The sequence below is a fragment of the Vulpes vulpes genome, chromosome 5, assembly GCF_048418805.1.
Source record: "Vulpes vulpes isolate BD-2025 chromosome 5, VulVul3, whole genome shotgun sequence".
Classification (NCBI taxonomy): Eukaryota; Metazoa; Chordata; class Mammalia; order Carnivora; family Canidae; genus Vulpes; species Vulpes vulpes.
Genome location: NC_132784.1, coordinates 57,866,916 through 57,894,365, shown reverse-complemented (window position 1 = coordinate 57,894,365; position 27,450 = coordinate 57,866,916). Strand labels below are relative to the sequence as shown.

At 40.8% G+C, this 27,450-nt stretch overlaps 1 protein-coding gene across 4 annotated transcripts in view; it reads right to left on the bottom strand.

Annotated features, from left to right (window-relative positions):
- ATP9B (ATPase phospholipid transporting 9B (putative)) overlaps positions 1 to 27,450 on the bottom strand; it is a 240,280-nt gene that overhangs the window by 138,994 nt on the left and 73,836 nt on the right. For all 4 annotated transcript variants that reach the window (XM_025997772.2, XM_025997773.2, XM_025997774.2 and 1 more), the window contains one exon: positions 13,783 to 13,877. In XM_025997772.2, the coding sequence (XP_025853557.1) occupies positions 13,783 to 13,877 (95 nt within the window). The remainder of the gene's footprint in view (positions 1 to 13,782; positions 13,878 to 27,450) is intronic.

Below are 27,450 nucleotides of genomic sequence, written 5' to 3'. Positions count from 1 at the left end.
TTTATGTCAAGTGACACAACTGTAACTTTCACAGTATACTTTTAGTGAAATTTATATTATGATCTCTAGCAACTACGAAGGAAATGCAAAGCAGTGCAGCTTAAAAGGCAATAGAGTAAAACTAATTCCAAACATATTCAGCTAACCTAAAACCGTGAAAGAAACATCTGAGACACCAGAGCTGTGGGCCATGGACAAGGAGACAGCCTGTGAGGGAAGGTCAGGAAGAAGAGAGGGCAAGGGGACTATGGGCCAAGGTTTCTGAACAGCAGTGTTAGGCCAAAGTGTTCGAAGAATTATCCCTTGACAGGAGAGGTGTGAGTGTATGAGGAGCCAGAGGAGAGCTGAGAAGAGTGAGAAGTGAGAGAAGTGTGAGTGTATGAGGAGCCAGAGGAAAGCTGAGAAGAGTGAAAGCACTGGGCACTGGGAGAGGACCACAGGTAGCCACAGACACGTAACAAAGGCTACAGTCTTGCTCTTATCTGTGGTGATGGTTGCACAGATGTGCTGAGGTGTACAGTAATTATGTGCAATTCACTGTCTCCCAATTTTATCTCAATACAGGTTGAAACACACACACACAATAATTAGGGGCAGTATTAAGGACTGAGCTAGAAATTGTGGTCATCCATGCCTCCTTCCCATCTCTGCGTGGGTTCTCAGAGACGCAAAACAATCCATCCTCCAGTCCCATTTATGTGTTTTTATTTCAGCACTCATGTCTTTCTAAGAGGTCTACTTTACACATGATCTTTTTTCATAGCTTCTGTTTGGACTGTAATATCCTCTCATATCTCTTAAAATATATTAGAGATTTGTATTTATTCTCTTCTATTCCTGGAAAACCCAATTTAACCAGCCTCATCAGATCTCCTCTGTTTGTGGGAGCCCTGACTTGTGGGCTGTATATCATGCTCTATCACTTAGAGAAAATATTCTTTCACAGAAAACAAGCAGCCATCTAAAAATGATATGGCTTCTTTCATCTCTAGAAAACATCTATTTCACTGTTTACATTTCATTCATTTCCCACTTTAGGTGAGTGGGGAGCAAACAAATCTTCAAGTGGCTTAGAGTTATGGTAAGAACAAGTGTGAAAGAATGGATTCTAATAAAAGTGGTAGCCCTAACAACCCCAAAGGGAGCATCCTACTCTGAGGGCAGCAAAATCCTCCAGAAGAACTAACTGAAAAATTTTAGTGCATACCACTCAGGAGGAAGGATGAGAGGAAATCAAAGACACTCACCAGAAAACAAAAAGAGATGACGTGGCAGAGACACTTCCCACCATCCTCCCCAGCTCCTGTTAAAGACAGGACTCCCCGGCCTTCCAGGGGAACATGATCCCCCACCCACTGAACGCAGCCTTCAGCATTCTCTCTGGCCTAATGGAGTAGAGCATGACGACATGTGCTGTGGGGAGGCAGGGAGAGGCAGTCACATGGGACACAGGTGAGAGAGTTACCTGTCAATGATGCCACAGCTGCCCTCTCAGCCTCAGACCACCCACCACTGGGTGGTCGGGGGAAGAGAAAAACTCAATTTGTGCTGTAACAGTTCAGGAAACATCTCAGGAGCAGAAAGGGATTTAATATATTGGAATAAGGTCCTTCCAACATCACAGGAAAGGCTTAGATTCATGACTGAACCTCCAAAAATTGCTCTCAGGATATGACCAAATGGCCCTCTATGGGAAACATCCTTACAATTACTGAGGTCAACACACACCCATTAGGTCTGACTCCAGGGTGCAGAGGCCACTGGCCAGACGGCACTTGCCACCTCCACCTGTGACACTGAGGGTGGCCCTTGACAGCAGAGAACCACCAAAGGGGCAGGAGACATCATCCTCATTTCTGCCCTACGAATGCTTTGAGAGTAGGTTTAACTTGGGAAAGCTTATTCACACACCTTCATCAGGGCCTAGAAAACACTGATGAGTTTTCCATTTTTTAGAGAACAGGGATACTACACTGGATAAAGCGTGAACACAGCAGCCCACCACAGCGGGTCTGCTATTGCAGTTTAGAGTATACATTAACTAATAAAAAGTCATTTTCAAGTTAATTATGTCAAGCTGGTTTACCCAGAAAGAACACATTGTGTAATAATTGTGGACTTAGGGATATACAACAAGAATGTTTAATAAGCAGCCAAATGACTCGGGGAATAAGGCAGGTCCAAAACCCCTTCATCATTTAAATATTACCCTGTCACAGGTATTTTTCAAAAAATGAAGTTCTCCTATAAAAGACTACCTTTTGATACATGGAAATAAAGAACAATACTAGCAACAATCCTCATTTCTACACACACATGAACATTCAGAGGAATGCATTTCATCTAGTATATTAGACATCAAATGACTGAATAATGGCACAATAATGAGAATGTCATTTGAAGCTTTTCACGATAATTTAAAAATCATTCTGAAGTTTTCAATAATGTAGGAAAGCCTCTGCTATTAGGTCAAGGGCAACATTTGTTCGCATTACTTAAAGGTCATTAAAATACATCCTTAATCATAACATGTGGTTCATTACAAATAAAATTGCCTTTCGTTCAATAAAACTAATTAAATGTAAATGGTATTGTTTACTGCTATATGGATCTTTTGAAATAAATCAGCAAGTCATGATTTATTGTGACCTCATTGTTGTTAATAAATTTGCCTGATCACAAAAGCCAGAAACACACTTCCCGAATATCTATGGATGCCTGAGAAGCATGCCTTCTAGCTGCCTGTGTGTAGTCATGAGAAGCTGAGCCTGCCATCACAGGGCCCGCAGCACAGCTATTATCAAATGGTTTGCTCAAACTTTAATGGTCTGATCACATCCAGTGATAAGGGAATACCACAAAATCGGAGATGACATTCTTGGTGGAGTCCTCAGTTCTTCAAGAAAAGCTCTGAGGTCTGCAGGTTTACTACTACTTGCTGTCATAAGGCTCAACAGATGATGTGACACCAAGTCCATTACAGCAGAAACAGAGAAGTCAGAGTGAAGGAAGAGGGGAAGAGTAAGCTATCAAATGAAAAACCAAACTGTCATACCTAAATCCATAATGAAATTAGAGCTCTTTTTCCTACAAAATCTAAATATATGCCAAATTATATGAAGCTACAAATTGAAATTAATGAACCAGAAATTCAGTTAAACTTACTTTTTCCTACAATATACAGCTTTTTAGTTTTATGGTCATATCAAAGGTACAAATGAGAACAGAGTAGGATTTCAACTAGTCTTCTAAGACCTAACTTACATGCAATAAATTGTGCATGTTTAAAGTGTACATCTGTGTGCCCCTGAACACTTGTACCTGCCTAAGACATTACCACAGCCAAGCTACGGGACATGTCCAACACCTCATCTGCAGGACTGCTCTACCCCGGGCTCCATCACAAAGTGGATGGGCTTTCCTAGAATTCTGCATTACTATGGACACTTCAGGTACTCTTATTTGTTATTTTTTGCTTTTTCTTTCAGACACATGCTTTCTAACACAGTGTTTTAACTTTGCACTTTCCTTTCTACCACTCTTTCCAAAATAAAGCTACTACCAATGATGATTTAGTGCCAGCATTTCCAACTGCCCAAGCCAGTGACTCTGGAACTCTTGCAAAGGAGACGGAGTGGGAAAGACCAGGTGGGGCCCCCATCTGTGCATGACAGCAAACAGAAATCTTTCCCAGTCCATTATGATTCATCATCTTTATCTCTCCTCCCCCTTAACCCTGGAGGGTTCACTGAGGAGGTACACCAGAAAAAGAAAACCCGCACACAAAGGAGAAACATGCCACTGAGAAATAGCACCAACCCCCCAAATAGGCTCAAATCACATCAGGAAGTCAACAGGCTGCAAGAACATCTTGTGATAAAAACTAATCCATTTTAACAAATAGTATGAGAATTGTAAGCTAGATATCCTAAGTAATAAGGTGACAGCACAGCCTTACTTTGCCATGTGAAGTAAAGCAAAGCAGACAGAAAACACAGAGAGTCTGAGTAAGTCTGGGAAAGAGCTGAGAAAGGAGGAGACCGTAGGGCGAATTCACGGGCTCCGGCACGATTCGGCCCGTGTCACAGCACGTGATACAAAAAGAACCCATTCAACACTCATTCATACGACAGTGTTTTAGCCACACAGATGTAGTGACATGATTAAACTTCCTTCCCCATGAGTCTATGTGCAGAGAATGCATTAAGAATTCTAAAATGTAAAGGCTATTGACCAGCTTCTCACTGCCTACTGACAAACATTTAAAGTGGTTAAAATGATAAACGAATATTGGTAGGAAAAGAGCCTTCTGATCACAGCGAAAAATCTGTAATCATAAAGGAAAACAAATAATTACACAAATAAAATTTAAAATACCTATATGGCAAAAGATATTCTAAAGCAAGAAGTCAAGAGGTAGACTAGAAGTCTAGCTATATTTGCAATACACACTTGGCAAAAGTAGGGAGAAAGAGGCACACTCATACACTTATGTTGACAGTTTAAAATGGTGAGACCAGTTGGCGGCAATTTGAAACTCTCGCAAAAAGACTGAGCTAAAAAAAAAAAAAAGTGAGCTATTTATTCAGTAAGTGGTATTGCTGCAACTGGCTAACAAGTTATTTTCTTAAGTCTGATTTCCCACTCACAGTTTGACTCAAAATAAATGCCAGATGGACAGGAGATATTACATGTAAAGCAGGAGTTGTTTTCAAAGTAATAATTTAGGGATGCCTGGGTGGATCAGCGGTTGGGCACCTGCCTTCAGCTCAGGGCGTGATCTTGAAGTCCAGGGATTGAGTCCCACATCAGGCTCCCCGTGGGGAGCCTGCTTCTCTCTCTGTCTATGCCTCTGCCTCTCTCTCTGTGTGTCTCTCATGAATAAATAAATAAAATCTTTTTTTATTAAGGTAATCATTTAAAATATAATCATGGAGTGGAAAAATGCTAAACATAAAACCAAAGGCAGCAACCATTTTTTATTTTTAGAAGTTGTTTTTATTGAAATACACCTAATATAGAACATTGTGCAAATTTCAAGGGGCACAACAGGTTGACAGATACATTAGGCATTGTAGTAGGGCTGCCACCATGGCCAGGGTAATGAGCACTACACCACCAGCTTACCAACGGAGAGCCATCCTCACATTAGCAGTAGGCCCTCAGAGAAACACATTAGCCTTCCACAGGATAGAAGAAACCATAAATGAAAACACTTAGACGAGACCTAAAGAAATGGGAGCCTGATTCACAATTAACAAAGTGTACATAAAGACCTCTAAAAACACACAACAGGAAAATAAGCAGACACCACAAACAGAAATTTATAAAATAAAAATATATAAGAAACAGACTTTCATAGGTAAGAGGTATCTTTAGCCTCACAAAAAAATTGTCAATATAAACAAAATGCCATTTCCATGTCCATCAGATGGGAGAAGACAGGCCAACTGACCAATACACAGGAGATGTGCGTGCTACTACAGTCTTGAAGGTAGCATTTTGGCACAAGAACCAAAATCCTACAACTAGGTCTATCTTTTGAGTTCTAACACTATAAAACATCAAAACTGTTAACATTCATATGTACCAATAAATACCAGGCTGGTTACTGAAGTTATAACTTGTCCAGCACCAAGCAGCTAATAAAGCACTTGGAGAGATACACATTTTTTTGACATAAAAGATGACACAAAACATACTGCTGGAAAAGGAAAAAAGTACATATAGCATCATCTATCCATGCAGATGCATGAAGGAAAGGGTGGAGAAGTGGTGCCGCCAGGAATAACTTTTACCCAAATGTGAATGGTAGCCAATACTAATGAATACAATTATGACTGTTTTCCATCTTTTTTATGATGCATACATTATTTTCAATGGTATTACTAATATCAGCAAGAAAAATAAATCTCCATTTCTTTTTGGCAAGAATGAGTCCTACGAAAAAGGGCTGGTTAGCTTGAAATGCAGTGGAGGCTGAGGCAGGAGGACAGTCCATGCTTGTTGCTCGAGGACCCACCCCCCTGGCAGGGATAGCCCTACAGCAATCAAATCCACCACAAACAAAGACCTGTTAACTTGGTGTTTGAAAATGCTATGATCGACAAACCACCTTTTAATTTAAGAACAAGCTTTCAAAAAATCACGTTTATTCACAAGCTGCTAAACTAAGAAAATAAAATCAATGATTTTGAAAAAAGAAAAAATATATAACATTTACAATATCCAGCATCCAATATCACCAGACATGCAAAGAAGCAGAAATTGTGACCTGTAATAGGAGAATAATTAAAAACTAGAAACAGAGGCACCTCGGTGGCTCAGTCATTAAGCATCCAACTCTTGGTTTCAGCTCAGGTCATGATCTCAGGGTCCTGAGACTGAACTCCATGTTGAGCTCCTCAATCAGTGGAGAGTCTGCTTGAGATGTACTCTCTCTCTCTCTCTCTCCCTCTGCCCCTCCCCCTGCTCACATGTGCATATGTATACTCTCTAATAAATATAAATCTTAAAAAAAAATACTAGAAATATACCAAGAAAAAAGAGACAATGGCATTAGGAAATGAAGAATAAGTATTATATACTTGAAAGATTTGGAACCTCCACATATTAAAAATACAATATTTGGAATAAAAAATTTGCTGGATGGTCTTCATAGAAGACTTCAGAAGATAAAATCAGTGAATTTAAAGACAGAGCAACAGAAACTATCAAATAGAGTCACAGAAAGAAAGAGCAAGAGACTTCAATGATCTGTGAACATATGTGGTCTAACACACATATCACTGATATGCCAGATTGGGGGGGGGGGGGGGAGTTGGGCAGAAAGGCCCCAAAAATAAAGGCTAAAAGTTTTTGAAATGGGGGAGAATAAAACCATGAATCTCCAGATCCAAGAAGTACCACAAACACTAAGCAAGACAAAACAAGATACATACAAATTCCTGAAAGCAGTCATCACAAAAAACATCTTAAAATATCTAGAGAAGGGATGGGACACCTGGGTAGTTCAATGGTTGAGTGTCTGCCTTCAGCTCAGGTCATGATCCCAAGGTCCTGGGATCGAGTCCCACACCGGGTTCCCTGCTCCTCGGGGAGTCTGCTTCTCCCTTTGTATCTCTCTCTCTCTCTTTCTCTGTCTCTCATGAATAAGTAAAATCTTAAAAAACATGTCTAGAGAAAAAGGAGATAAAGAGGAGATAAGGATGGCCACAGTGTTTCAGAACTACATATCCTGTAATGCAGAGCAATGGTAGCGCTGAGACAGTAGGTAGAGACAAGGAAAACTGTCAAACAAAAACTTGAAAAACTTCTTCCAAAAATGAAGGTGAAATAAAGACAGTTTTCTTTTCTTTTCTTTTTTGTAAAGATGTTATTTATTTATTCATGAGAGACACAAAGAGAGGCAGAGACACAGACAGCGGGAGAAGCAGGCTCCCTATGGGGAGCCCAAGGATCTCAGGACCTCAGGATCATGACCTGAGCTAAAGGCAGATGCTCAACCACTAAGCCAACCAGGCACCCCTGAAGACAGTTTTAAAGCACAAACTTTAGTAGACTCCTCTTACAAAAACTACTGAAGGAAGTTCTTTGAGTTGAAGGAAAGTCACATTGCAAGTTGGATCCATCTACAGGACAGAGGACTCAGGAACGAGTAAATGTACAGGACAGCGGAAAAAGCGGTATTTATTTTTTTTAATAACTTAACATGCTTAGCTACTTTTTTTTTCAAGATTTCTTTCTTTTTAGTGGGGGAGGGGCAGAGGGATAGGAAGGGAAGGTCCCCAGCAGACTCGCCATGGAGCCCCAAGATTGTGACCTGAGCCCTGAGCCAAAATCAAGAGTCAGATACTTTACTGACTAAGCCACCCAGGCACCCCACATGTTTGACTGCTTTAAACAAAAAATACATATATTCTATGGTGAAGTTCATAACGTGTATAAGTAAAACATGTAAGACAATAACAAGAGATGAGAAGAACTGGAAGTCTAACTGTGCCAGTTTCTTAAATTACATACAATATGGTATTGTGCCATATTGGAGAAATATTATGGTGCGTTAGTAACACATATTGGAAATCGCAGAACCCACCACTACAAAATAGAACTAAAGGTGAAAGGGACAACTGGGTGGCTCAGATGGTGAAGCATCTGCCTTTGACTCAGATCATGATCTCAGGGTCCTGGGATCGAGTCCCACCTTGGTCTCTGTGCTCCACAGTCTCTGCCTCTCAATTCTTTGTGCTCTCTCTCTCTCTCTCTCTCAAATGAATAAACAGTATCTCTAAAAAAATAAAACTTTTAGGGCAGCCTGGGTGGCTCAGCCGCTTAGCCCTTCCTTCAGCCCAGGGGGTGATCCTGGAAACCCAGGATCAAGGCCCACATCAAGTTCCCTGCATGAAGCCTGCTTCTCCCTCTGCCTGTGTCTCTGCCTTTCTCTGTCTCTTTCTGTGTCTCTCATGAATAAATAAATAAAATCTTTAAAAAAAATTAAAAAAAATTAAAATTTTAAAAAAGAACTAATGATTACAGCAATAATGGTAATTAAATGAAAACCTAAAATAATACCTAAAAATGGAAAAAAGGAACAAAGAGATAAGTAGAAAATAAACAGCAAGACTTTAACTCAACCATTACTAATAATTATGGTAAATATGTTATTTAAATAACAGTTTCCCTCAACTTGACCTAACGAGCACTTACAGGCTATCTATCCAGAGAACATCAGCACATACTCTGTAAATGGGTGTGGAACGCTGGCCCAGAAAGAGCATGTGCCAGGCCATGTCATAAGTCCCAACCTGACTAAAGGACTGACATAAGACATAACATGCTCCATGAACATCACAGAATTAAATAATATCTAAGTAACAAAGGACATCACAAAAATCCCCAACCACATGGTAAGCAATGTTTCCAACTAAACAAAGGGTGAGAAGAAATCACAAAAGAATTAGAAAACATTTTAACAAAAACATAATGAAAATAGAATGTATAAAATTTCTGTGACACAGGGTAAGTAATGCTTAGTTACAGCTCTAAAGGCTTATAACAGAAAGTAACAAGATAAAAAAAACCAAGAGTCTAACTTCTGCTTTAAGAAATTAACAAAGAACAGAAAAATTAAATACAAACTAAGTTAGAATGAAGGAAATAAATACCAGAAGTAACAGAGAAAACGAACAAACGATAAAGATTATTAAAGACACCAAAAACAAGCTCTTTTTATTTTTTTATTTTTTATTTTTTTTTATTTTCAAAAACAAGCTCTTTGAAGTAACAACTGAAGTCAGTTAACTTCTGGTAAGACTATCCAAGAGAAAAAAAAAAAAAGAGATATAAATTACCAATATTGAGGATGCAGGAGGGGATCCTACAATCACTAAAAAGTAGTAACAAAACATAATGAATTTTATACCATTAAATTTGGCAATTTACATGCAATAAACTCTTTGAAAAATACAAATTTCCAATGAACAAAAAATCCGATCAACTCTACATCTACTTCAGAAATTCAATTCATAATTAAATACTTTCCCACAAAGTAAACTTGCGACTCTGTTTCAAGAGTGAAGACGTTCAGTACTAAAAAAATTAATAAGTAACACCAATCTCACATCAACTACCTCAAATACAGGAGGTAGTTTTATGAGGCCAACTCATTTTATGAGGCCAGCACACCAAAGGCATTACACAAAAGCAAAACAGACAAACAAAAACCAAAGCAACTAAATCAATATTCCTCATGAATATGGGCACAAAAATCCTTCCCAAGGGCTGCCTGGGTGGCTCAGTGATTGAGTGTGTCTACCTTTGGCTCAGGGTGTGATCCTGGAATCCTGGGATCAAGTCCTGCAATGGGCTCCCCACAGGGAGCCTGCTTCTCCCTCTCCCTGTGTCTTTGCCTCTCTCTGTCTCTCTCATGAATAAATAAATAACATCTTTAAAATATCCTTCCCAAAATATGAGCAAGTCAAAAGCTGCATTATCTGAAAAGGACACTCAGTATGAACAGATGTGTTCTGGTTTATCCCAGGACTATGAGGTTGATACAATCCATAAATCCATATAGTTCATCCTACTAACAGATGAAAGAAAACCATATAATTGGGATTCCTGGGTGGCTCAGCGGTTTACTGCCTGCATTTGGCCTGGGGTACGATCTTGGAGTCCCGGGATCAAGTCCCACATCGGGCTCCCTGCATGGAGCCTGCTTTTCCCTCTGCCTGTGTCCCTGCCTCTCTCTCTCTCTCTCTGTGTCTCTCATGAATAAATAAATAAAATCTTAAAAAAAAGAAAAAAAGAAAACCATATAATCATGTCAATAAACAAAAACTTTTGAAAAATCCAATCCCCATTCATGAAAAAACCTCTCTGCAAACTAGGAACAGAAAGAATTTCCTCAACCTGATACAAGGAATCTTAAAAAAAAACAAAAAAACAAAAACAAAAAACAAACAAACAACCTACAGCTACCATCAGACATGATGTTAAAAAAGCTCCATGTTCCCCGAGACTGGAAAGGAGACAAGGATGAATGGTTTCACCACTTCTGTTCAGCAACGCATTAGAGATTGCAGCCAGTGTGATACTGCAAGTTGAAGAAAGAGAAGGCTGTCTATGCACACTTGATATAGAGTATAGACAATATAGCTCTGTGGAAGAGCTACATTTTCTTTGCACATGACATGATCATTCAGAGACAACATCCTAGGGAATTATACAAAAGCCACTAAAAAGACATGAACAGACATTTCACCAAAGAGGATATATAACAGATGGTAAACAAGTACGTGAAACAATGTTCCGGGGGCACCTGGGTGGGTCAGTCAGTGAAGGGTCTGACTCTTAGTTTCAGCTCAGGTCATGATCTCAGGCCATGGAACCCCATGTCGGGCTCTATGCTCAGTGTGTAGTTGGCTTCAGATTCTCTCTCCCTCTCCCTCTTGCTTGCACTTTCTCTCTCTCTCACAAATAAATAAAAATGTTTAGCCTTACTAGCCATGATAGAAACACAAACTAAAATGAGCTATCACAGCACACTTATTGAAATAACTAAAATTAAAACATGACGCCACTAAGTACCAGCAAGGCTATGGAGAAACTACAGCACTCATGCACTGTTGGCTGTTTTACAGTATAGCCACTCTGAAAGACACTTGGACAGTTTGTGCATGCACACTTTCCCACACACCCCTGACTTGTGACTTAGTGATTTACTAGCTCCCCACCTGTTCCTGTCTACTGTGAAGTGGGCAAAGGTCAGCTAGTTAGTGGGAAAGAGTGTCAACCTCAACTATTACCTTCATTAGTTGGTCCAAGAGAATCTGCTTTCCCTCATTCACAATCAATCAATTGTACTAACCCCCATCATATAAATCACTTATAATAGCCTACAGAATTTTTAAAAACTATCCCTAATTCTCAGAACACTGAGAATTAAAAGACTGAAAACAAATCCTCAAAGTGGTGGGCCACCTGGCATTCACAGAGAAACTGATACAGAACAGCAGTTTGGACAATTTTCAAAAGTAACTTCAGGGGGCGCCTGGGTGGCTCAGTGGTTGAGCATCTGCCTTTGGTTTGGGTCCTGACCCTGGGGTCCTGGGATCAAGTCCCACACTGGGCTCCCTGCAGGGAGCCTGCTTCTCCCTCTGCCTGTGTCTCTGCCTCACTCTGTGTCTCTCATGAATGAATGAATGAATGAATGAATGAATGAATGAATGAATCTTTAAAAGCAAAAATACTTTCTGACCTGAAGAATGATGCAGATTCATAGATTTACAAGAGATATGAGAATACTTCCACATCTAAGAAAGGATCAGTTACAAACAGGACTGCACATATCTGGTTTTATCAAGTCAATACTATACATCACACAAGCACATATATTAATTTTTAATTGGCAAACACCAATTCAAAAACGGCAAAAGGGCAAACCAATAAATACAAATTTCTAGTGAATATACAGTGGAAAATTCAACCATATTTAAACAAAGAGGTAAAAATTAAAACAATGAATGGTCCAAATTTTCTCTATCAATTTGAGATTTTGTCTTCAACAGTTATTATTAGTGTTCTGAAGCACATTCACCAATAATCACATTCTGCTGCTTACAGGGGTTTGGGCACAACTCTTCAGAGATGACCTACTGGGATCTGAAATCACAGGCATTCCTTTACACACACTCCGTTCTACTTTTCAGAATTTACCTGAAAAAGGAAGACTTGCTATTTACATGCAGCCTTTTAATGTTTATATATTAAAAAAAACAAAAAAACAAAATGAAGAATTGCGTACTTGCTCCCACCATGACAGAGTTGCACCTGGTTAGCTGATGAGCTGAGCAGGGGGTCATTCTCTAGCTCAGGGGTTAGGAAACCAAGACCTGGGGCTCAAATCCGGCAACCTGCACTCTCTTCTGTTATCACCCTTGGGGTAAGAATGGTGGTTGTTTTTAATTTTTAAAGGGTTGGAAAAAGAAAAAGAAAAAAAGGAAAGAAAGAAAGAAAGAGAAGTAGGAAAGGCAGAAGGAGAGGGTAAGTCTGTGACAGACATATTACGTGACCCACATTGTTATGTGACGATGAATAAATGTACAAAGGAAAGAATCAGCAACTGTTCACTAGCGACCAGTCTTTGGAAGATATACATGAAACATATAAAAGAAAGAATTTCAACCTAAGGACTACTTAAAGTATAGACAACTAAACATACATAAAGAGCAAATATTTCCCAGTCTTACACATGTCAGGCTACATAGTTTCCAAAAGGTTCAGTGTACACAAGAATGAGGATGTCCCCCACTGTCCATTTATACTAGCTATAAACCACATGCAATAAAAGCAGAGACTCCTTTCCAAACCCAACCAATCTAAGGAAAGTGATCTAATCTACATTACCCCATCTCCCACTCCTTCCCCAACAACTGCCCAAGTCAAAGGTCACTCCTAGACCACCTCAAGTTTTCTTTACTCTCCATGGCGTATCAGCAGATCATGTAAGAAAAAACGAAGCTCCTCTCATTCAAATATATACTACATCTAACACAAGCACCAAATGGCCCCAACTGTGGTTTTGTTAAAAAAAAAAAAAAAAAGTGTGCCAGCTTAGGAGATTCTCAGCATTTGTGAGAGATTGATGAAAATGATGAAATATTGTTTTCTCTAATCCTACCTCTTGCCTACTCCCCAGCAACAAAGGGACACTGTGCAAAGACCAAGTAAGGTGCCTGACAGTGTCCTCCTCCTCTCTCTCGGTCACAAGAACAAGACACAGTAACACTCTCCTCTCTCCTAATCAAAGAGGGTTCTCTACTGTCACAAGAAAAGTAGAGTGGACGTGCCGGTCTCCAAAAGGAGGCTAACTTCCCTCTGAGTTCCACAGTCTGCCAACACTATGGAAACCAGACCACCAGGGAGTTCAGTCAGTTAGCAATAATGGGCTCATTTAACCCTGCCAAAAGTCTCAATCTTGAAGATTACTCAACTGCAAGGTTTAACAATAAAAATCAGAAGGAAAAGGAAAGTGAGAGAAAAGAAAAAAAGACCAAAGTGTCTGGCAAATGGGAACACTGCAAACCACACCTAGAACAGGTCACATTTCAAGACACCAGAGAAATTACTTTGGTTGATTTTCAATGACCCTTTGTTACTAATAAAAAAATATTATTTTTACAAAGAGTGCATTCAAGAAGTCAACTGGTATACAAGGAAATGTTTGCTGCCTGAAAATGAAGAGTACTAGTAAAATGACATTGTAATCTCATGAACGCTCACCCCCAAGGCTGGAAGCCTCTGTGTGCAGCTCACCGCCACCTTCAGCTTCCAATCAGTTTCACCATCAAGCTGATCAGTTCGAATAAAACACGAACCTTGGAATGAGAGAAGAAAGTTCCAGAGTTACAGGTGCTTTCAGACCACAATTGTGCAGTAAAGTGGGATACAGAAAGGATGCAGCTAGAGATTCACATAAACAAAAGTCCTTTATACATCTGATTCACAAACAAGTGTGCTAACAAGATACAGGTGCCTCCTATGTGGTATTCTTGCCTACTGAGACTTAATATTAATTAGTGCTTCATTTTAGAAAAACTACATTGATCATTTCTACCTTTAATTCATGTTTTAATAATAAAGTCAATACACAAAAATATCCATGAGTGTGTTCCATAACTTTGCTAATAAATCATCTGATCTGCCACGATAAAACATGTTCAATAATAAAAGCACAGCTAAAATGTCAAAACCCAGGTAAGATTTATTGTCATATCCTACCAAATTTTAAACATGAAAAGCTATTGAATAACAAAACTCCATTCACCCTTTGACCATCATTATTTCTATCACATAATTTTCTCAGAACCTCAGATAGATGCTCACTTCTATCCTAAGATAGAACAGCAAAACACAAAATGACATACACGTAAGATGATCTTCTAACATTATTTATTGTAATAAAAGACTGGGAACAGATAATGTGAGAATCAATGAATAAAAGGGAGCACAAGCAGCTGTGTAACAAAGATAGGATGGAAGACAGGACCCAGACAGGAGACAGGGAGGGACACACGAGAGAGAGAGAGAGAGAGAGAGAGAGAGAGAGAGAGAGAGAGAGAGAGAGAGGGAGAGAGGGAGAAAGGGTGGGAGGGAGAGAGGGAGAGGGAGGGAGAGGGAGGGAGAGGGAGGGAGAGAGAGGGAGGGAGACAAGGAGGGAGGAAGAAGAGAAAGAAATGAGAAAGGCCTCCACTTTTCCTGTTAACAGTCTAGAGTGTACATGGTGGAGAGAGGAAAGCCAGGTGTCAACACTGTGCACAGAATAACACCACGCACTGAAGAGCCAGGTGGCGGAGGGAGGAAGTGTGTGGGTGTGGATGTGGGGATGACCTCTGCAGGGGAGAAAGGCGGGGAGGGGCTGGAAGAGAGGCCCCGTTTGTTTTGTACTGCTCATTGTGAAATCATACATATTGTACACAATTTAAAAAAGCAAATCACCTTTAACTTTGTAAAAGCAATCCCTAAAAACAGTCCCTAAAAACAAGCATAAAAAACAAAGTAATAGTAGTTTCATCACCAAATAAATTCAAGGGACTGATGGCTTTTTAAACTTAATTATAAAATAGTTACATATGTACACCTTAGTGAATTACGTAAACATAACTCACCCTTGTACCTCTGAGAGACCCTTGAGAAGATCCTGTGTGTCCCCTGTCCCACAAGCCCTCCCTGTCTCCTCGTAACACTATTGTTGCTTGCACTTCTTTGCTTTGATTTGGAGTTTATCCCCCAAATGTACATCCCAAGACACTAGAGTTAAGCCTGGTCCTTTCTGGGTATGCCCTCAAAGTCCCGTTTTATCTACAGGCCCTCTCTGGTTTGCATCCCACTGACTGAACACTTCTAATCCTGGCCAACCATCTCCTCTTCCCTTGTGGGTCCTGTAACCCTGGCTCCAGCACTCAGATCCCAGCTCACACTCTACGGACCCTGGTACCATATCCAGTCTTTGCTCTGCTCTGATGCCAGCAGCCCTTTGTACTCAAAGTGTACATCCATGACTGCAGTACAGGTTCAAGAAAGTGGAAGGAAGCCTATCCTTCCTTTTTACCTTTGAGCTAGAATAAAATGTAAAATGAGAAGCATCTGCTCTTTGGATTTGGTCTGGTCACCTGGTGAAACAGTTCCTATAAGAAAACATTGATTCCTTATTGTAATTTATTCACACTTCAAGACAATGAGTTGGCCCCCTGCCATCCTCGGGAGAAGGCCAGTTAGGGCAAGTGCATTCACGTGTGCATGCACTATGTGTGCTGGATGAGCTACAGTAATCGAGAAGTTTCACTGCAATGTTGTTACTGTTATTACAGAGTCTCAAGTTGACCTACTCTTGGGATGCGGGGCGGGATCTGATTTCCAGACTTACCACATTATAAAGGTTCAAATGTCCAGTGTTCAACAAAAATCACAAGGCACACAGAGAAACAGGAGAGTATGGCCAATTTAAAGGAAAAAAAAAAAAAGATAAACAACAAATACTGTCCCTGAAAAAGACCTGACACCAAATCCACTAGACAAAGACTAGTCTAAAAGATGCTCAAAGAACTGAAGAAAGATGTAGAAAGTCAAGAAAACAAATGATGAACAAAATGGAATCAATAGAGAGAAAAAACTTTTATAAAAAGAAAAAGAAATTCAAGAGCTGACAAATACAGTAATCACAATGAAAAATGCCCTGGAGGGAGTTGAAGGCAGAAGGAAGATCAGCAAACCTGAAGACAGGACAACAGAAGTGGTCCAGCCTGAGGGACAGAAAGAGAGAGAACTGAAAAACCCCAAGCAGAGACTGAGGGGCCCATGGGACCCAGCACTTGATCCAACACACACACACTGTGGGAGTCCCAAAGGAGGAGAGACAAAGGGGAAAAATCATTACTGAAAACATCCCTGATGTGACGAAAGACACACAGCTAAGAAGCTCAAAGAGGGTCAAGTCAGATGAAGTCGGAGAGACCAACTGGAGACATGTTATAACTAGACTTTCAAAAGACAAAGAAGTGTGAAAGAAGCAAGAGAGAAGAGACTCATCACATCCAAGGGATCTTCAATAAGATTATCTGTGGATTTTTCATCAAAAACTTTGGATCTGAGACAAAGTCACCAATCTGGTTAAAGTGCTATAAGAAGAAAAACCTGTCAACCAAGAATCCTATATCCAGCTAAACTGTGCTGCAAGGTGAGAGAGAAATCAAGACATTCCTAGATAAGGAGCAAAAATGGTCTCTTAAGGAAATGGTGGTGCAACAACTCAACACCCACATGTGACAACAGCATCCAGACAGACCTTATATCCTTCTCAAAAATTAATTCAAAATGGGCCACAGACCTAAATGTAAAATGTAAAATGCAAAACCATGGAAGTCCTGGACAAGAACACCTGGAGAAAACCTAGGTGACCCTAGTGTTGTATGGTGACCACTTTTTGGATACAGCACCAAAGATGTGAGCCAGGAAGAGAAACAGGTGATAAGCTGGACTTCACTAAAATTCAAAACTTCTGTTCTGCAAAAAAACAGTATCAAGAGAATGAGAAGACAAGCCACAGACTAGGAGGGAGAATGTTCCCAAAACACATAGCTGACAAAGGACTGTTATTCAAAATACACAAAGAACTCTTACAACTCAACAATAAGAAACCCATCTGATTAAAAAACAGGCTATAGATCTAAAGAAGACACACAGATGGCTAGTAAGCACATAATCCTATGTCACCGGGGAAACAAGTTACCACCACAAGGAGACACCACTGTAACCCTATGAGAATGGCCCAAGTCATTGACGGGGGACGGGGAGCTACAGGAACCCATATTCGCCGGCAGAGGGGGTGCAGCATGGCGCTGCCAGTGTGGAAGACAGTTTGTGGTTTCTCACAAAGCTAAACATAACCACAGCGTATTACCCAGCAACTGTGCTCCTTGGCCTTGACCCAAAGGAGGTGAGAACTTAAGCCACACAAAACCTGCACACAGATTTTACAGCAGCTTTTGCCATAACTGCCAAGGCTTGGAAACAACTGGGATGTCCTTAAATAGGTAAATGAATAAACTCTGGTGCATCCAGACAATGAGGAATTATTCAGCCCTAAAAAGAAATGAGCTGTCAGACCATGAAAGACACAGAGAGACTTCATAATGCCTGCCACTCGGTGCAGTGTGAGGAGAGAATCTGATACAGCATTCCAGAAAAGGCACAACTATGGAGACAATGAAACCATCAGTAGTTGCTGAGGGATGAACAGAGGGAGCACAGAGGATTTTTACAAATAGTATCATAAAGAAAAATACTCCATATGATGCCATAAGGGCAGATACACGTCTTTCTACATTTGCCCAAGCCTACAGAATGCATACCTTGGAGAGTGAGCCCTCACGTGACAATGTGGGTCTATCTATAGGAACAAGCACACCACTCCGTTGGGGCCCACTGATGTTGGGCAAAGCTATACGTGTGAGAGTGCAGGGATGTGTGGAAAATCTCTGTACCTTCCTCTCACTTTTTTGAAAACCTAAAATTGCTCTAAAAAAAAAAAAAAGAATGTCTGAAAACACATTTTAAAAGTGCATTCAGATTAATACAGAATATATCAACCAAAATATTATAAAATTGATCTTCACATGGGTCCACCATAAATGTATTTTTTCTTCCTCATGATTTCTTAATAACATTTTTTCTGCAGCCTACTTTGTTGTAAGGATACGGTGTATAATATCTAGAACATATAAACTGTGTTAAAAGACATATTGCTAAGGGTTCCAGCCAACAGTTGGCTATTAGTAGTTAAGTTCTGGGGGAGTCAAAAGTTTTATGTAACTTTCCAACTAAATGGGGTCGGGGTGGGAGGGTAAGCAGCCCTAACCCCTGGGTCATTCAAGGGTCAACTGTACAAACATTTGATCTCTGCAGTAAAGAGAGAAAACACTACAGAAACCCACACTGAAATTTATATGTGAACACCTGCAGGGATGGAGAGTACTTCTAGCTGTACGTTTCTCATATTTCTATTTCAGGGCTCCCTTCCCCTATCCATGTTTGCTCCATCCATCAACCTCACTGACAAGATACTGCTGATCAATGCAGCTCAGCACCAGTGTGGCTCTGGTGTACAGCTGACAGCACACATGGTCGTTTACCAGTGCTCACGCTATGACAGTTATCGGCCGACTGCACTTCCTCTCCACTTCAGCAGCTCATTTCATCAATAACTTATCTCATGGCCTTTTCCCTTTTATCTAGAAGAGACTACAACAACACAGAAACATTAAATAAAAGGTTTTTACAATATTTTAAACTAGCTATTTATTAGTATTGACGGCATAACCTTAAGTGTCCTGGGTGAAATGGGTTTTAACTTTAAAAATACAGAAATCCTAAGATTACTGGTAGAGGGAGAGGTGAACAGCCTTATAAAGAAGCCTGTGGCTGCTCACAGGCTGTAGTTACCCAGCAGAGACAGGGCCTGAGACTTCAAAATGGTGGCTTCTAAGTCACTTAGATTTAGAAGACAGAGCTAAATGATGCTGGTTGAGTTTTCTACTACCTAATAGAACCTGTTAAAGATCCCTTACCCAGGGGTGTCTGGATACCTCAGTGAGTGAACCGTCCAACTCTTGATTTTGGCTCAGGTCACAATCTCAGGGTCATGAGATTGAGCCCCGTATCAGGCTCTATGCTGAGCATGGAGTTCATTTAGGATTCTCTCTCTCCCTCTGCCCAACACCCCCTTTTCTGTCCTTCTCTCTCCCCCCGCCCAAAATAAGGTCACTTATCCATAAAGCAGCTGAAATGATATGGTTATTTAACAGTCAAGATAATTTAAAATGGTTAAAATAAACTACTAGATATTTAAAACAAACAAAAACAAAACAATATTAAATAAATAAAACAATAGCTCACCCCTGGGGAGAGGGGAGGGGAGGTTGTAAATACAGACATATGCTAAGAAGAGTAAATTTATTGATATCTTCAAAATGGTAAATATAGGGGGTGCCTGGGTGGCTCCATCAGTGGAGTGTCTGTCTTCAGTTCAGGTCATGATCTCAGGGTCCTGGGATCGAGTCCCACGTCAGGCTCCCTGCTCCTTGAGGAGCCTGCTCCCCCCTCTGCCCCTTCCCCTCCTCCTTCTCCCTTCCCCAAATAAGTGGATAAAATATATATTTTTAAAAAGTGTAATTAAGACATGATGAAGATTTTACAGGAAGTGCCCTACCTCACGGGGTGTGGCTGTGCTCCTCCTCACCACAGCTTTACAGTCGGTGCTGCTCTTGCACATGCTCTCAAGATTCACTGAACTCTCAGCACGCTGAGAGCACTACTCCAGGCACTAACGGTCCTACTGACCTTAGTGTTTAGTCCAACAATTAGAGAAGTAAGCAAAATCAGGAGGAGTGAAAGAAGCTCTGGGAGACACACAGTAGGGGGCTGACAAGCAACCAAGACTCAAAATTCTCAAACAGAACCCAGACTCATCATTTGGGGCACACCCAATATCCTATTGTAGAAATGGGGTGGAGCAGTTTCTGTGAAAGTCAGTGAGGGAAACATAGAGCAGCTACGATCTACAATTAAGGGAAAGAGGGCCTCCACAGCAACAGGCTTCACACATCGAGAGAAGTCCCCGGAACAAAGCAGTAGACTAGCTCTGTTAGTGTTACTGTCTTTTCTGCCATGATTGGGATCCTTCTGAACCTCCAAGGCCAAAGAGCCACCATCGCAGATACCACTGGGGCTATGGGGGGAGGGATAGAGACTAGGATCAAGTGTCAGGGAGAGAAATTCAGGGACACGGGATTTAATACAAGTATACTTCTTCGGGGCCTGGCTCATTTAGAAAGTACCTTCCAAAGATCATTATGGGCAGAGACTAACAGAACACCCCAAACTAAGAAGAAATAAATATGGTATCTACTCTCTTAATTAGAAATTTCTACATCCAAGGCAGCCCTGGTGGCCCAGCAGTTTAGGGCCACCTTCAGCCCAGGGTGTGATCCTGGAAACCTGGGATCAAGTCCCACGTCAGGCTCCCTGCACAGAGGCTGCTTCTTCCTCTGCCTGTCTCTCTGCCTCCCCTCCCCCCACCCCACCCTCCATCTGTCATGAATAAATAAAACCTTAAAAAAAAAAAAAAAGAAATTTCCACATCCACTCTTCAAAAACTATATGGAGACATATGTGCATAATAAAAAGTCACTTATTTCTCCCCGAAACAAGAGGTTACTAATGTTGACTGAGCATCTCCTAGGTGTCTGTGCTGCTCTACATATATCTGAGGCCCTATCAGACAGTAGGCAGGTGACATGCCCCTCTTCCAAGCTCAGAGGCCTCACTGGGGAGGGCAGAATGAACAGCACAATGCCATCTTGAGGTCCATCTGACTTCAAACCCCTCTGCTGTACCATCACACAAAATTCACTACAGTTGATTAGTGAACACTCTGAATTGTGTTATACAAACATCAAAAACTGTATTTGAGGGCTGGTTGTTGTTCAGATAACTTTATTTTTTAGTGACTTGGCTAACCTAATTCTGTTACATCAATTTCCCCTGTAGCATGCCCTGTGTCACCGACCAGATTTTTATTCCTGGCTTTTTAGGGGCTGCTCTGAGCCTCACATCAACTTCCTGTTGGCCAAAAGTGGTGTCTGAATGCAATCAGTCAGATTTTCACCCTTTACCGCTGGACACATGTGGCTTGGATGCTATTCTCCCCAGTGCAGAAGTCAGTTCGTGATTCTACCCCTGGTTCATTCAGGGATGGACCAGCAGCTTGGAGGTTCTCTATGTCTACTCCTGGGACCACAGCTATGGTTTTGGCATCTGTGCAATCTTCTAGACCAACGAGGAGGCCTGTGATTTCATTTCTAAGCTCAGCCTCCCAGGAACTACCACTGGACTGAGCAGCACATCCAGAAATTTGCTTAGGAAGCCTGTAAGACTGCCCCACTCTGGCTGCCCCTGAACAGAGTAGCCTAACACACACACACAGTGTTGAGTGTGAACCAGTGGGACTCTTACCCTGGTACTGGCAGTAAAATTTCTCACCGGGCTTCCACGTCCTTTGTCGGTGTATATCACAGGCCCTGTGAACAGCTGGCCACCAAGCTCTCCATGGTTTTCACCACCACCCTTAGGCATGAACTTCAGCAAGGTCTGCAAAGATCTCTGGCCCTCCCCGCAGAGAACCCCTGGGTCACGGCATTGGAGAATGAAAGGGAGCAGCCAGCTTGATCTACAGTGGCACCTTCCTTGCTTCTAAGTGGGTGCTGGGGTTAGGAGAGAGGCTGTGGTAGCCCCCCCAGGCATGTTACTTCTGCTTTATAAGCTAGCTGGTGGGGGACCTGCTGGGGCCCCATTACTCCCAGTTTGTCAAAACTGGGCATAGCTCTTGCCTCTGAAGGGAAATTGATCAACAGAAGGGAGACTCAGCCCACCAGGCCTGGGGAAATGAGCGACTAACGGACACTCTTTGCAGGGTGCCACCCTGGCTTGGCAGGGTAGTAAGGGCATGGAGCTGGTAGCAAGAACATGAAGCCAGTCTCTGAATTCTTGGCTGCACTGGTGTGGAGCAGAAGCTTCTTCCCAATGGAGTCAAATGCCACAGAATCAATTTGTTCTTACTGAGAAAGATCTCTGAAAAATAGTAAAACAATTACTCTCAAAAGAAACGGAACTGAACACTTAATTTATCTTAGGGGTTCTCTTCAATGAAAGAAAAAAAATAAAAAGTCCTGTAGTGCTTTTCAACCAGGGGTGATTTTGCCCCCAGAGGGCACTTGGAAACTTCTGGAGACATTATTTTCAAAGCTGGGCAGGGAAGAGGGTGCTACTGGCACCTAGCGATATGAGGCAGGAGTACCGTTCAGCACCCTATGGCGTGTAAGACAGACCAGACCACCACAATGAAGAAAGCTGGGGCCCAAGGTGCCAGCAGTGCTCTACGAGATGCTGCTGTTCCCAGGGCCCGACACAGCACAGCAGAAGACCAGCCTTGGGCTGAGCACTGGCTCTGTATCTCACTCACAAGTGCTCCTTGTCCAGTGACCTCACCTCAATAAAGTTTTCATCTGCACAGTGGAAAACATCAAATTTGGAGGTGCGTTTTAAAATTTAGAGGAAAATCTATGAAATTCTGCCAGTGAGTGCCATATACCAGGAGCTTATTTAGCTACTATTTCTCAAGTTGGGGGAACTAGTTAAGGTAGACATGCCAGAAAGTATCTTCACAGAGCCCAGTCCAGAACACCTCTTACACAATGTCCTAAAACTAAGATGGGTCTGTGCAAACCCACATCTGTGCTAGCCTCATTCTCCCTGGAACCCTCTGAAAGAAATGCAGTCCTCCACATCACGAGCATTTTCTTGCTCTCTTACTACTTTTCTCTGTCAGCTAATGCACTTTCAACTAATCATAGTTCAGTATCTGAAACATGCCCCACGCAAACCCTTCATCTATTATACTTCTAATTCTTTTAACTGCTCTCTGCCACGGGCACTAATACTACCAGTTTGATTCTAGGACACTCACAGAAGCCAAGTCACTCTCCTAAGGTATAGTAAGATGGAGAACTATAAAATAAAATGATTTCTGAGTCATCTACTGTATCCAGTGAAGACTTATTAGGAGACCTTTGTCTGATTATATGTACTTTGAAAAATATATCTAAGTACATAAATAAATTTTGTTATGCATTACTTGTCAAAAGACCTATCATAAGTAGACTATTTTACAAACTGGTTTCAGCTAAAAAGGAGCATACGAAAATTTGCAGTGGATGCTATTTCAAAGTTGATATTTTCCTCTTAAATATATGCATGTTTATATATATGCATGTGTGTGCTTGTGTGTGTTCTGATACAAAAGATAACCTCATAGGGACTGAATTCTACATTCTGTCTGACACGTACTTTGAGATGTCACTGCCAACAGCTCTACTCTAGGTTTGCTTTCTAACATATAAAATAATAAGAAGGGAGAATCTCTAGAGTCTCTTATATTTCAAATATTCTATGTTTCTAAAAGTGAAACTAAGGGGCACCTGGGTGGCTCAGTGGCTGAGCGTCTGTCTGCCTTAGGCTCAGGGCATGGATCCCAGGGTCCTGGGATGGAGTCCCGCATCGGGTTCCCCACAGGGAGCCTGCTTCTCCCTCTGCTTATGTCTCTGCCTCTCTTTCCATGTCTTTCATGAATAAATAAGTAAAATTTTTAGAAATAAATAAACAATAAAAATGAAACGAGTACCAAAGTTCCATAAAATTATTAAACACCGGAAGTAATATAGTTGTCTTTCTTTAAAGAAAAAAGGACATGCTTCACGTTAAATAATTATATGCTGTTTTAAAAACTTAAGGGCAATGGACATATTACTTATCTTTGAGTACGGTTAATATTATTAACCTCGCAGTAAATTATATGATTTAAAAAGAGAGAATCAACTGTAGCAAAATCAGGAGTATGGCCAACTTGCTGTGTCTTACACGTACTATATCTAATAATGTTTAACAGCAAGCAGTAGCTACCATGGAGATCAGTGAAGACTCAGCAAAAATGAATTATTAAATTGGTCTGCTTATATCCCGTTACAGACTTCTTATGAATACTTGATTTTATTTTGTATAATTGACAAGAGCTGACAGGAAAGGACAGGTTTAATGACAATTAAATTAAGATCAACTAGGCTACGTGTCACACAGGAGAGCGGCATCAAGTGGTGATAAAGTAACTGATGGGACACGATGAGACAGAGCACCAGAGTCTGTCATATACCGTGATAAGTTATCCTGTAATATTAGGAGATTGCTTGCAAGGGCTCACGTACCCAATAGCTCTGAAAGAGATGGGTACAGTATATGATCGACAAAAGAAAAATAGACATTGACTTCGCATATGTAATACCAGATCGTTTGCCACTAAACTTGATTTCTAAATCATTTATATGACTTAATGACCCTGCATGAAATTTTTAAGCTGGTGGGAAGATGAATAGCACCAAGGAGACAATGTGGATGAGCACAGTGTCATTACCTACCCCCACCCCACAAACAGGTGACGGCTGAGCTATTGTAGTATGTCCTAACACTTAAACTATAATGTCATCACTTAGGAGACAAGTGAAAAAGATATTGGCATTTATAAGAGATTGATGAAAATTAGTTCTAAAGCATTAATTTCTCTTAATACCACTAAAAGAATTGTGTGCATTCAGGAGATATTTGATCTGAATTAAGAAACTGATGAAGCCATTGATTAATTGGAATTTAAGCCATCAGTCCCCAGATCCATCAACAGCTTCATCTGCATTCTAAACAAGCAGAAGCTGGCCCCACAGAAGGCCCTGTGTTAATACACAGTCAATATGACACCACAGAGACTCCCTGAGTTGCAACTGTCCAAACTTGGACACACCACATAGATTTAACACTTTTATGCTGGCTAAGGCTTGAAGATTTTTATTTTATTTTATTTTAATAGATAATGTACTGTCAGATTCTCCTGAACTAAAACTGACAAGTAGGAAAATAATATCAATAGCGTTAGCAGGTAAACTATCCTGAATATGTGTACTTTTGAAAACGAGACAATTAAAAAACTTAAAATAATCACTTAAGTCACAGAAACAGAATTTCTAAAGCTAAGAATTCCTGATTTAAAGCAATATTATGACACATATTTTATCCAGCAGGTAAGGTATTTGTCTATTTTATAAAAAAGAATAAGAGCATGAAATAGCAATCTAACATTTTAGGGTCTGTATATCTGTAATCAGTGATAGTTTTAACAATTTAAATTTGATAGAAAAAAAATAATAAAACTAAGAAATATAATAGAACTGTAAGCTTAAACAGACTATAATAATGTCTAAGTCAGATCCAATAATAATCTAACAGGAATATATGAAACAATAAAAATAATTAGCATACATGCACATTATGTACATTTTTTTAGGGAACAAGGTGATAATTCTTAAGAATCTCAGTGAGATCCAGGACCTCCAAAAGACTGATTATCATTACACTACCACATGTCCCTACAACATGAAACCCAAGGGAAAACTAGAGGGAAAGAAAATGTTTTTAAAAATCATCAGTTTAGATAGAATGTCCTTTACACAAAGCTAACGTAATAAAGAGTATCTTGTTAGTGCTTAATGCTTGAATATTCTATTTATGTGTTGCTGCTGTAAGTCATTCAAAGGCTGAAGAACGTAAACTGCTGTTAGTCACATCTTCAACAAGGCATTCATATTGTCCAGCCCTCAGACTCCTCCTCTACAAAATGGACAGTTCTCATCATCTTCCAGCTTTAAAGTGGTTATTTTTCATCTTTTATCTCCTAACACAACCTGTATTTCTTTTTAAGTTAATTATCTATATATTTCCATATTCAGGATCATTTCTACCACAGTCATTAAAAGGTCAATTAATATAAAACCATCTCTCAAACGTAAACATTTTTGCTATTCATTACACTGAATACATTTAGAAACAAAGACAAACAAATCTTAAACAAATAGGTGATGTAAACAGGGATGACAGTGTTAAAAAAAATCTCTGAAAATCCACTCCTCCGTAATTTTGGGACCATCAGTAAAAAAATCATCAAAAGCAACCTTTTCAGAATTCTGGAGAATAATCAAAGACTTGCAACAGTCTCAGGTGCATTTACTCAAGAAACACGGCTAAATCGAGCTGAGTGAGAGTGAGCTGTGTAGTGTTCTGTCTTCTCCCACTCCCAAACCCTCTTCCCCCTAAGCCTATGGTTCCACGGTGACTGAGAAAACTGAAATTCTAGCAGCCACTGATGGGGACAAATCAGGGCTGGGGTCCTCAAATCCATGTCCAGAGAACTGTAATCACTTGACCAATTAGGGCTTTGCCTGGATTTGACCTGACCCAGAGCACATATATCAACAACAGTGTTTTCTCTGGACTGTTCATCAGAAAACTATCAGTAGCAACTGTTTAACATCACAGCTACTTCATCTGGTGACAGAACTGTGGTAAACAAGGTGACCAAAAAATTTAAAAGAAAATCTAGAAAATCAGACGATGTAAAGGAGGCTCTGACAAATCCTAACACATTCCTGGGAGCCCAGAAGCCACCTGCCTGTGCAGAGCTGCACATATGCCCAGGAACACCTAAAAGGTCTTCATGTCTCATGCCAGTGACTTTGAGGATCTATATAAGCAAGAAGTGAAAGCAAGGCAGAGCTTGCAGTCCACTGCCGGCCATAGCACTGCAGATGTTAAGGGAACATGAGCTACTATTAATGATAAACCTTGCAGTTTGGGTACTTAAATATCTCCCTTATAGAATCACTTGGTAATGGGAGAGGAGAGAGCTCTGTTCCACAGTCATTCATGAACCCAGGCTGAAGAATAGCTTCTAAGATTACCCTAGTCATGGACACTAAACTGACGCTGGGAAGGAAAGAGTCAACAGCTACAAAAGAGGTTAAAACTAGGCCTGGAAGTGGCACACAAGACTGTCAGCTGTCCTCCTTTGGCCAGACCTCAGCACACCAGCCTCAGCGCATCTCCTTTGGCGAGACCTTAATGTACCAGCCCAATCTAGCAGAAAAGGGAGTCTAGTTGTATTTCTGAGAAGAAAGAGAAATGGACTGCAAGAGGAGCTCTGTAGTCTGCTCCACAGGAAGAAGAAAACCTCTGATCAGTAAAACAATACATAAAGTACATCAAGCAGGGCAGCCCGGGTGGCTCAGTGGTTTAGCGCCGACTTCAGCCCACGGCCTGATCCTGGGGTCCCAGGAACAAGTCCCACGTCAGGCACCCTGCATGGAGCCTGCTTCTGCCTCTGCCTGTGTCTCTGCCTCTCTCTCTCTCTGTGTCTCTCATGAATAAATAAATAAAATCTTTAAAAAAAACAAAAAAGGACAT